The sequence below is a fragment of the Arachis hypogaea genome, chromosome 14, assembly GCF_003086295.3.
Source record: "Arachis hypogaea cultivar Tifrunner chromosome 14, arahy.Tifrunner.gnm2.J5K5, whole genome shotgun sequence".
Lineage (NCBI taxonomy): Eukaryota > Viridiplantae > Streptophyta > Magnoliopsida > Fabales > Fabaceae > Arachis > Arachis hypogaea.
Genome location: NC_092049.1, coordinates 129,912,462 through 129,924,290, shown reverse-complemented (window position 1 = coordinate 129,924,290; position 11,829 = coordinate 129,912,462). Strand labels below are relative to the sequence as shown.

At 36.1% G+C, this 11,829-nt stretch overlaps 1 protein-coding gene and 1 non-coding gene across 3 annotated transcripts; both read left to right on the top strand.

Moving 5' to 3' along the window:
• Positions 1 to 1,980: 1,980 nt before the first annotated feature.
• On the top strand, positions 1,981 to 2,084 carry LOC112745788 (small nucleolar RNA R71). The gene has a single exon (XR_003173699.1). It is a non-coding gene; the product is annotated as a small nucleolar RNA R71 (small nucleolar RNA).
• A 5,913-nt stretch (positions 2,085 to 7,997) lies between these two features.
• Positions 7,998 to 11,459, top strand: LOC112744152 (ubiquitin-conjugating enzyme E2 5). Of its 2 annotated transcripts, XM_072214985.1 has the most exons (7): positions 8,021 to 8,257; positions 8,358 to 8,437; positions 9,057 to 9,171; positions 9,293 to 9,345; positions 9,466 to 9,594; positions 10,625 to 10,693; positions 11,106 to 11,459. In XM_072214985.1, the coding sequence occupies exons 1-6, from the start codon at positions 8,214 to 8,216 to the stop codon at positions 10,648 to 10,650; spliced, it is 447 nt and encodes a 148-aa protein (XP_072071086.1). In that variant the 5' UTR covers positions 8,021 to 8,213; the 3' UTR covers positions 10,651 to 10,693; positions 11,106 to 11,459. The 2 variants fall into 2 exon arrangements, with proteins under 2 accessions (XP_025649449.1, XP_072071086.1); XM_025793664.3 differs by lacking the exon at positions 10,625 to 10,693 and having other exon boundaries at positions 7,998 to 8,257.
• Positions 11,460 to 11,829: the final 370 nt, after the last annotated feature.

Below are 11,829 nucleotides of genomic sequence, written 5' to 3'. Positions count from 1 at the left end.
GGGGTTTTAATTCCAATTTTTGCTCATGGCCATGCTCTGGATTATCTGGAACTAGTGATAATGGCAAAGTATTCTCATTGTGTTCAGAGGGTGTCCCCACACTTGGACCTTGCTCCATGTACTTCTCTTCTACTTCTTCTTGGTGAACTGCAACTACAGTTTCATCAATAATGTCGCACTGGAAGATGGAATGATCTTCCGGAGGGTGCTTCATAGCTTCATTCAAATTGAAACTCACTGCTCTGCCATCTATCTCAAAGGAGTAAGTTCCTGAGAAGGCATCTAGCTTGAACTTTGAAGTCTTCAGGAATGGTCTTCCTAGCAGGATTGATGATGGTCTTCCTGAGTCATTAGGGGGCATTTCCAAGATATAGAAGTCAATGAGAAATGTGAGCCCCTTAATGCTTATCAGCATGTCTTCAGCAATTCCAACCACTGTAATAATGCTTTTATCTGCTAACACAAAACGAGCTGCCGACCTTTTTAAGGGAGGGAGCCTCAAAGCATCATATATAGACAATGGCATTATACTAACACACGCTCCTAAATCACACATGCAGTCAGAAAATATTACACCCCAATGGTACAATTAACCATGCATGGACCTGGATCACTACATTTTTCAGGTATACTTTCCATTAAAGCAGATATAGAACTACCTAAAGAAATAGTTTCTAATTCATTAATTTTATCTTTATGTATGCATAAATCTTTCAGAAACTTTGCATATTTAGGTACTTGTTGAATGACATCAAAAAGGGGAACATTTACCTCAACCTTTTTGAAGATTTCTACCATTTTGGGATCAAGTTCCATGTGCTTCCTGGACTTCCTTGCAAGGTGTGGAAATGGGATAGGAATGGCGCCACTTGCAGCTTCTGCATCCTCTGGTGCTCCATTCTTTGGCTGAGCTACTTCTTCTTCAACCTTGTCTTGTACTTCCTCTTCCTCTTCAGCATCTTCCACTTCAACCAAGTCTTCAACTGGGGCATGTTCTTGTGAGCTTGGCTCCTCTTGGTTCCTCTCTGACAGTGTAGTTCCGGACCTCAAAGTGATGGCATTAATGCCACCTTTGGGGTTAGGTAAGGGTTGAGAAGGAATTTCACTAGAGCTTGAAGGCTGTTTGGTGGGAGTAGGTAATAAATCTATCCGGGAGACGAGAGCTTGTAAAGTGGCATTCAGACCATTTAAAGTAGAGTTCAGTGTAGTCTGCGTGTCTTATTATCCTTGTGCAAGAGAACGAAGCATCTCGTCATTCGATGAGGAAGGAGGATAAGTGATCTGAGGGACCTGTTGTTGGTTGTGCTGGGGTCCTTGGGACTGCCTTAGGTGAGGTGCTCTGTAAGGTTGGTTCTAATTCTGCTGTCTGTTGTTGTTATTCCACCTCTGATTTCCATTGTTGTCTCTGCCTTCTCTGTTATAGTTGTCCCTTCAGTCATTGTTGGAATTATCTCTCCAGCCCTGGTTGGAGTTGTCCTGCCACCCTTGGTTATAGTTCCTACCTTGGTTGTAGTTATCGCCTGTTGATTGTACCCTTGATTCAGGCAGTCATAGAAGTTATGAGTAGCTGCCACGGTGTTGTCTTCTTGTTGGAGCTGCGGGCACTCATCAGTGTAGTGACTATAATCAGCACAAATTTCGCATACTCTTTGGGGGACCAACTGTTGGCTTTGTTGTGGTGAGAGAGGCTGAGTTTGTTGTTGATTCAATTGCATCTGCTTCAGTAGGTTGGTCATTTCATATATAGCTTGTGTGACGGCAGTAGTCTCACTGCTAGAGGAATCCTCTGCAATAGCCTTTGAGTGGCTGTTCCTGTGCCTGTGATTTCGAGTGGACTCAGCTAGGTCACTGATCAGTTGCCATGCTTCATCTGCGGTCTTGTACTTTTTCAGAGAACCATTACTAGCACCATCCAATGTAGTCTTATCCCGAGGCTTCATGCCTTGAGTGAAGTAGCTGATCAACACCAGCTTGTCAATCATGTGATGGGGGCATGCGTCCAGAAGGTTCTTAAAGCGCTCCCAGTACTCATAGAGAGTCTCTGATTCACCTTGAATAATGCAGGAGATCTCTTTTCTCAATCTATTTGTAACTTCAGCTGGAAAGTATTTTTCCAAGAATTCTCTCTTGAGCGTATCCCAGTTGGTAACAGTTGCTTCAGGTTGGGAGTAGTACCACTCCCTTGCCTTTCTATCAAGAGAAAATGGGAAGGCGGTTAGCAGAATAGAAGTTTCATTTGCACCATGACGCCTAACAGTAGAACAGGCTGTCTGGAAATCCCTGAGGTGCTTGATGGGCTCCTGAGCAGGTAAGCCATGAAACTTGGGCATCAAGTTGATTAGTGCAGTCTTCAGTTCAAAATCTACAGCCAGATTTGGATGACGCACTTGATACGGTTGCAGTGTAAAATCTGGAGCTCCAGCTTCCTGGAGAATAATCCTCCTAGGTGCTGCCATATTATCTGCACATGAATCAACTGAATCAGTAGTAAAGGAGCTTGTTTCCTCTTCAGATAGCGGTTCAGATTTGCCCTCAGATGGGACTGGTGAATCGATAACAATCACTTCACCACCCTTAGATGCTAACCGATGCCGAGCTCACCTAATACGTGAAATAGTTCTTTCAATTTCAGGATCAAATGCGGCTAAACTCAGATCAGGCAGTGAACGCGTCATTCAATGAGAGAAACATATAGCTCATGGTAATAAATTAAAATAAAATACGCAAATAAATAAAATAAAAATAATTACACCAACTAATAATTTAGCACACAATTGCATCACCACGAGAACGGCGCCAAAAATTGATGGAGGTACGGGAGTCAGCCAATTAAGAAATTATAATATCAGAACAGCATTGCGAGTATAGTTCTTAACCAGCTGAAATTCGCTCATCAATTTAGAAAGGTTGTCACAAAATTAGAATAAAAATACTGGGAGTATGAGTCCCAGGTCGTCTCCCAACAAGTTGCCAAAAGGGTGCTAATTTATTAATCAGAAATTTTTCGAGAAATTTTTTAGAGTTGAATGACAGAAAAATAAATAATTGTAATTTAGTGCAAGGAAAATTAGAAGAGATTTATATATTCAAAATAAAAAGCCTTGACTGGGGGAATGATTAATTGGAAGTTCTATTCTTGTTGGAATTCTCTCAAGTGTAGTATAAAGAGGTTGTTGTTTTCACTTAGTTAACCCTTACTAAATAAAGGAAAGTCAAGTGATTGAGCTAGCTCTTATTCGCAAATCCTTGTCCTGTCCCTTGGGAAGGTCTAGCGTTAGTAAATAGAGAATTAGCCAACAACTTCCAATTTAACTAATCACTTGAGCATTCCAACTCAAGTGTCTCCTCTTAATCAACCCCCATGTCAAGTTGGGAGTCTACTCCATCAACATGGAAATCACTTGCATAGAATTAAAAAGGGAATAAAAGAAAGATATGATAGACAATAACTACAAATTAATTAAAAATAAGAGTATCCTTTGCATTAATAAATTCTAAAAACAATCCAATTGTAACTCTAAACAAGAATTAAGAATATGGAATAATAAGGGAATAAGAAAACAAACTAGAATAGTAACTTCAACGGAGGTGATGACTCTCTCAATATCCAAAAGCAAAGCATAAACTAGAAATCTATGAATGTAAAGAAAAACCTAGAGGAAGAGTAGTTTTTCTCTCTAGATTCAGATCTAAAACTAAAAACTATGCTAATGAGAATGTGTGTTGAGTCTCTGCATGTTTCCTGGCTCTAGTTTGTGTTTCTGGGCAGGAAACTGGGTCAAAACTCGGCCCGAAATCGCCCCCAGCATTTTCTGTTATTTCTGCAGATCGCGCATGTCACACGTACGCGTCATCCACGTGCACGCGTCTTTGTGCAAACTCCAATCCACGCGTACGCGTCAGGCACGTGCACGCGCCGCTGCAAAATTCTCCATATCGCGCGCTCGCGTGAGCCATGCGTGCGCGTCGATGCTCGCTAGTTATCTTCTTAGTTTCTTGTGTTCCTTCCATTTTTGCAAGCTTCCTCTCCATTCTCTAAGCCATTCCTGCCCTATAAAGCCTGAAACACTTAACACACAGATCATGGTATCGAATGGTATAAAGGAGAATTAAAATACACAAATTAAAGATTACTAGGAAGCAAGTTTTCAACCGTAGAATAAAACTAGGAAGGAGTTGTAAAATCATGCAAATCATATGAATAAGTGGACAAAGACTTGATGAAACCACTCAATTGAACACAAGATAAACCATAAAATAGTGATTTATCATTGCTTCAGCAAAAAAGAATAAAATCATCTGCAAAGCAAAGATGAAAAAGGCTCGGTCCATCCTTACTAATGTGAATAGGTCTCCATTATCCATAATCAACTGCAGCACTGATGAGTTGAGATAAACACTCCATGCGTAAGACAAAAATATAGAGAGATAAATGATCACCTTGACGGATTCCTCTAAATGGGATAAATTCTTCTAGGGTATTCCCATTCCACAAGTCCCTCATCAAAGCAGTTAAAATGCAAGTACAGATCAAATCTATCATGTGAGAAGGGACACCAATATCCATGAGAGTATTCTTAATAAAGCCCTACTTTAATCTATCATAGGCCTTTTTCAAATCTATCTTAATAGCCATCCATTATTTTTTAATCCTTTTTTGCTCTCATAGAGTGGATCACTTATTGAGTAATAATGATATTGTCTTAGCTATGCCTCTCCATTAAATTCTTTACCCTTCTACCCGCATTCTTGTAATGACTTTATAAGAAGCATTATAAAGACTAATAGGCCTCATTTGCTTCAAATTTGTTACCAAATTTCACATATCAGGACCCAGAATTTCTCAATTAGTCTAGTAAGAAATAGTTTGGATGTCATCTCTCCCTGGTGCCTTGAAGCCTCCCATACTAAAAATAGAGTTCCTGATTTTAACATGAGACACATTAATACTTAAAGAATCAATACCAGATTGACTAAATATAGGAAAAGCATGATTAAGGTATAAGGGATATCCGAAAGATTATCTGTATAAAACTTGAAATAAAAATTTGTAGCTATCATCTCAAGACCTTATTGATCTGAGATCTAGTTGTCATTGTCGTCTTAGAGAGCCTCAATCTTATTCCTTTTCCTTCTTGTCATAGTAGTGCCATAGAAGTATTTAGTATTACGATTACCAAATTCAAGCCATTTGCATATAGACTTTTGGAACCAGAGCACCTCCTCCTATGAAAGAATTTTTTCATATTCCTTTCACAAATCAACCTGTAATTTCTCAAGAAAGCGGTTGCTATTTATATTAAGATTTGCATCTATCTCGTGAAGCCTTCTAAGAATTTTGCTTTACGTTTGCTAAATATTGCTAAAAATATTGTGATTCTACTATTTTAACACTTTTTAAAAGTCTGCAATGCAATTAATTCAAGAGTCCTCCGTATTCTAGCTCCTATTAAGAAGATTTTTAAAATATGGATGAGATATCCAAGCAGCAACAAACCTGAAAGGCATTTATCCTCTATTTGGAGAAGAGGCAAAAGTGAGAGAAAGATAAAGAGGAGAATGATTAGATTTCACCATGGGTAGATGCTTAATTCTTACTTTAGAAAAGGCTACTATTTGGGTTTCTAATTCGCGATACTAGCTTAGAAACATTCGCAGAGGTTCCTTTCAAGGAGATTGGGTTTTTCTCAACAATTTTCTCTATTTATTTCTGTTTGAGCTTGAAACTTTTGGCAGATAAAATAGGCCCAATTTTGGGCATCGCTATTTTTTTATTTTCTTGGGGTTCTTTCCATCTTTTGTTCTCTTTTAAATGGAAACATGTCCCAGATTTGCTTGAGCTTGCTTTGCCTTCAATCCAATTTGCATGACCACTTCTTCATGCGGATTATTTTACTTAGCTTTAGGCCTATTATACATGGCTACTCTCTTTTGTGAACCTTTAGGTTTGTCATTGTTGCACGTAGTATCAAGACTTTCCTCATATAACACATTAAATCTTGAACCTCTACCCAAAATCTTGTCTGGTTGTTCATTTATTTCTTCATTCAATTTGGGAGAATCAGCTGTCATAACTATGCTCTTTCTATCTGGAACATATCTTTCCTGCTTCCTCCTATTATAATGTTTGACCATCATTCAAGGCCCAAATTCTAGGGAGTCTTAGTTATAGCGAAACACATTCTTTAATTGTGTGTATCAATATTTTTTATATTTTTCTCATTGAGAATGGGATTCTGGCTGGGGTTGTCACCGTCAAACTCTTCTATTGTTTTCGATATTGTTGGATTATCCACTAGATTTTTGTTGATAGTTCTACTCTATGATCATACTTGCCATAGTTAAAACATATGAGATGAAGGTATTCATACTCAATATTGAAAGTGCTTCCAAATACTAAAATTCTGGAAATCAACTTTTTAGATAAGTCAATCTCCATACATATCCTTGCAAATCCGCCTCTTGAGTAGATAGAGGTGGCACAATCAATTTTTAATATGCTACCAATCGCTGATGCCACCTGTTATAATAAATGATAGTTGGATAATTCTATAGGCAAGTTTGGAATACAAATCCATACAGTAATCTTCTTGACTTCCTTCTCAAATTCAAGAAAAAAGGATCTCCATCTCTACACTATAAGATAATGCCCCGCTATCATCCATGGTCTGTTAAGTAGTGCATGGTTGTAATCCTCCTCATATGAAAAATGAACAAAAAAATAGTCACGATCTATGTCAATAACATTGATCTTATCTTTTTTGACCTAATTTCGGTTGAGGCATTGCTCCATGAATCCCAAACTTACTCTTTTGCTAAGAACTTTAACTATCAGAGCTGCTTTCCATAACTTGCACTATTAATCAAACTCCTCCTTTGATATAGGAATAGCATGACATGGTTCAAATGGTTTGTCTTCCTTATCAGTCCCTTCATCTTTCTGATATCAGTCTCTCTATTTTTCTGATACCAGCAATCTTCGAAATTGGAAGCACCTTCATCAATATCTTTTCCATCCATTTTAAAACTATTTGTTTCAATCTCTGGTGAACAAGAAAAGAGTCATTGTACGATGTTTTCTGTATTAGACGCTAGTAGAGATTTAGTATCACCTCTCTTTATGATCTTTATATCCTCACCATGTTAGTTTAAATCAATATATTTGTAAATTTTAATTTTTTTGTATTTTGTTAAACCAAATTTATCTCTTGAGTGAAAATTTTAGCAGATTTTTTGGAGAATTTTTTTCGCAAATAACTCTATTAATTTAAGAGTGATTAACTCTCACAGGTCTTACTTTATCAACATCTTTATTTTAAAAGATTTTGATCCTAATTTTTTTAATTTGAATTGTAATTACACCACCTATTAAAAAAATATTATAAAAAAAGAAAAAAAATCCACCAATTCACCAAAAGAGTAAAATCACTAAAATGATATACTAAATATACTTCATATCCAACCCGTTCGGGTAGGGTAGGCTATCCGACCCGCTGCGGGTAGGGTAGAGTACGGTCCGGGTAGGGTAGGATATGGGTTTAGGGTGTACCCTACCCTATCTTACTCGCATCTCATATATAACACATATTTTTTATAAAAATTTAGGTATATAATGAAGAAAGTGAGAATTGAACCCACAACCTCCCTTATAATGACTTACAATAAGTGAACAACCACTAAACTAGTTAATTAATTTAATAATTTAAAGCATTAGTTTTTTATTTTTTATATTATTAATATGTATAAAATTCAAAATGATTGAATTTTATATTTACTTTAAAAAAATTTGATATTTTTACGGATAAAATAAAATATGGCAGGGTTTAAAATTTTATGGTACGAGTAAGATTATGATTAAAAGATTCTCAACCCGCAAGTAGAATAGGATAGAGTTTTAATAAAATTTTGAACCCTATTCATAATACAAGAAAAATCTTGCAAACAAAAATAAAAGATCAGAATATTAAAAATGTGAATATCCGACGCTAACAATATTTATCTCCTAGTTGTGCTCACTAATGTCAGAAGTAGTATTTTTGAGCCTTCACTTGCACAACAAGTGTCTCCTACTGCTCCCTATAACTCAACTCCCCACTTTTCAATTCCTCTCTCTCTCCCCACTTGCTTAAGAGGTGGTGAAAAACTGAAAACGAAAACCCAAGACACCAACAACCAACAACTCAACCCCAAAAAGAAGAAGAAGAAGAAGAAACATGTCTTCCCCAAGCAAGCGGCGAGAGATGGACTTAATGAAACTGTTAATCCTCAATTATTCTCTCTCTTTCTTCTTAATTTCATTGAAGTTTCAATCTTTTTCTAATTGGGTCTCACAAAGTCTCATCCTTTTCTTTTAATAGGATGATGAGTGATTACAAGGTGGAGATGATTAATGATGGAATGCAGGAGTTTTATGTTTATTTCGATGGACCCAATGAAAGTAAAATTCCATTCCTTTTTTCTTTCTTGTGTTTCTGAATAATGTTTTGGTGTTTCAGATAAAACATTCAGCTGATAAATATATGCTTTTGCTTTTTTTTTTTTTTTAAGAAATTCTTTTTAGGAGTTTTTCTCTGCTTAAAGCAATTTGACCATATATAGAACACAGCTCTTGGCGGCTGTGAATTTAGATTTATGGTAGCAACAGGGATGATACTTCTTCTTTCTTTCAATTGATTGTTCTGTGCATCTGTGAAGTCCACAAATAGATTTTGGGAAGCAACAAGTTTGTATTTTTGAAGGGGAAAAAAATAAAATAAAATAAAAACATAGCTTCACAAATAACAGTTGATATTGTTCTTATTGATTTCCCTTTTGCATAATTATTAAGTTCTTAGTCAGAAGATTATTGGTATGAGCTAGAGTCAGTGTTTTCTTATTTTTTACTCCTTTTTTTTTTAGCTATACTGATTACTGAATTTATCTATATATCTGCTGGTTTCCCTTTTGGTTATTGTTATATCCTGGTTGGTATTAAATGTGTAACCTTTGAGGAAGGATTTTATTTTATTTTTTCATTTTCAATCTTCTTTTCATCCATGTATGATGGCTTCTAGCAGGTCCTTATCATGGTGGTGTATGGAAAGTAAGAGTTGAGCTACCTGATGCTTATCCTTATAAATCTCCTTCTATAGGATTTGTCAATAAGATCTATCACCCAAATGTTGATGAGATGTAAGCATGTAGTAATGAATAATGATGTCATGGAAACTCTTTCTGTTGAGTAGTTTTCCTGACTATTAGTTTCAAGAAAGATTGCTTCTGATTTCGTTGGCTCGGATTATGACAATTTCAGGTCAGGGTCAGTTTGTCTGGATGTTATCAACCAAACCTGGAGCCCCATGTTTGGTAATGATTTCATTGAAATTTTGTGAGAAAATGTTGTGGTTTTGTACAGAATTGTATATTTTTAGGATTTTAGTTCCTTGTATAATGCACATGTCAATTTACATTCTTTTTTTTTTCCAGATCTTGTCAATGTGTTTGAAGTGTTCCTACCACAGCTTCTTCTGTATCCCAATCCATCAGACCCTTTAAATGGAGAAGCTGCCGCTTTACTGATGCGAGATCGAGCTAGTTATGAACAAAGGGTTAAGGGTATTGATACTTTTGACTTCTTATTTCCTTGAAATATGCATGTCTGGGATTAGTTTATTTGCACTTGTCCCTTAGCCTTATGCGCAACTGTTTGAATGCGTGGACGAATGCATAGTACATGTGCATGCACTCAAATAGTTATTTGAACTGCCTTTTGGCTTTCTCTTAGCTTTATTTGCTTATCTTAGAACAATAGCAACAACAAAGCCTTATCCACTAGGTGCGGTCGACTGCATGGATCAAACGACACCATTTTGCCATATCATATATCATGTTCACTATGAGGTTGTTTGCATATAGATTTTCTTTTTACCACCTCGTGTATGGCCTTTTTAGGTCTTTCTCTACCTTCCGCCACTTGTCTATCTTCTATCTGATCCACCCTCCTAACCGGGTACTTTGTCAATCTTCTCCCCACATATCCAAATTCTAAGATGAGATTGTTCCATATTTTCAACAATAGGTGTTATTCTAATTTTTTTCTCTTATATCATTGTTACTTATTCTATCTGAACATGTTTGGTCGATTATCCATCTCCTCATTTCTACCACCCTAAGTTTATGCCTATTCTCAACTTTTGTCGCCCCACACTTGGTTCTATATAACATAATTGGTCTAATGACAGTGCGATAAAATTTACCATTACGTTTTAAAGGTACTTTTGTCAGATATAAACCAATCGTACTTTGCTATTTTGACCAACTCGTTTGAATCCTATAGTTTACATCCTCCTCTATTTTTCTATTATTCTATATAATACGCCCAAGATACTTAAATCTCTTTATTTGTGATAGGGTGCTTTCTCCGATTTTCACTTCTTTGTTAGTGTTTTCCTTCTTCATGTCGAACTTACTTTCCATATTTTCAGTCTTATTATGGCTTATGTGCAAACCATTCCCCTCTAAAACTTCATTTGTGTATCTTTTTGAGACAAAAATTGGATAGATGGAGCAGGACATAACCTTTTAATGGAACTTCCTATATATAACGGCGACATATGCTTATTTTGTAACAATTCTGTTATTATAGGGGACAAAAAATGCTTAAAGCCTTAATAAAAGATAGTTATCAAAAGGATGGTGATGGTATGTTTGGAAGGTAGTTATCAAATTTCTCAATTGATTGAGCTAATTCTTTATATTTGTGTACTATAAGTTGATAATAATATCATGTCCAAATGTAGCTACATGTATGTATTTCTGCATTCTGAATCGATCTTCTTTGTGAGTTTACATTGCCAAGACTTGTTGTATTCCCCATAGTATATGTAATGTTGGGTTGTGGCCAGAATTCAACTAAATTGTAAATTTGAAAAGCAAATGAATCAGTGATTATCTCTTGAAGTGAGATTACCTGTCTTCTGTTGTCTATGTTTATCTATTACTTGAAGCCACTATCACTTGGATTTCCTTTTCTAGGCTTGAGTTCTTCATTGGACCAATTTAAGCATAATTTAATGGTCTTTAACTTTAGAATCAATAAAGTTCTTAATTTAACACTGTGTGTTCAGAGTACTGTGAGAAGTATGCTAAAGCTGAAGATGTAGGAGCTGCACCAGAAGAGAAATCAAGTGATGATGAGGAAATGAGTGAAGATGAATATGATTCAAGTGATGAACAGGTTGCTGGTAAAGCAGATCCTTAGCTACTTCATCTGATGCCCTGAATCCTGATTTTAACTTTATATATTTTATCTGTATATGATGTTCTAGTCCTGTTAGTTCAACCTCACTGCAATGTAATGAACTTGGAATTGTGGTCAAAGGGGGAAATCCCCCTTATTGTTGTTCAGTTTCATGTCAATGTAAATAATGTACCATTGATTTCCTGATGCAATCTTAGTTTCTTGTTGTGGCTCTTTCAAATTGATGCATTGTGCTTTTTAGCTTAGCATGGTACTACCATAATATGCACAAATACTCTTCCTGTAACTCATTTAATGCAATGTTCACAACTATTCATCTTTTGATCTTTGAAACTTGTAGAAAAGTCTTAAAACAAGTTGATTGACAATTGTTGTTTCTTGACCGGTGACTAGTGTCAATATAAGTGAACTAATTACTCATAACAGTCAATTGAACTCTTGCAATTCCAAGGGTTGCAACTCCCACAACATTGTCCTTAACATTTGTTAAGGGAAACCACATCTGAAATCATGATTTTATACCTTCACTGAACATTTGTGGATCAATGTTTAAATTCTAAATACTAAGATCAGTTATATTTTTGTTGAAT

What these genes read in the sequence shown, in the direction of transcription:
- LOC112744152 (XM_025793664.3), top strand. Translation starts at nt 8,214, where the DNA reads ATGTCTTCCCCAAGCAAGCGGCGAGAGATGGACTTAATGAAACT. An exon ending in GAGATGGACTTAATGAAACT is followed by an intron (nt 8,258 to 8,357) that starts GTTAATCCTCAA and finishes TTCTTTTAATAG; the next exon opens with GATGATGAGTGATTACAAGG. An exon ending in TTTCGATGGACCCAATGAAA is followed by an intron (nt 8,438 to 9,056) that starts GTAAAATTCCAT and finishes GGCTTCTAGCAG; the next exon opens with GTCCTTATCATGGTGGTGTA.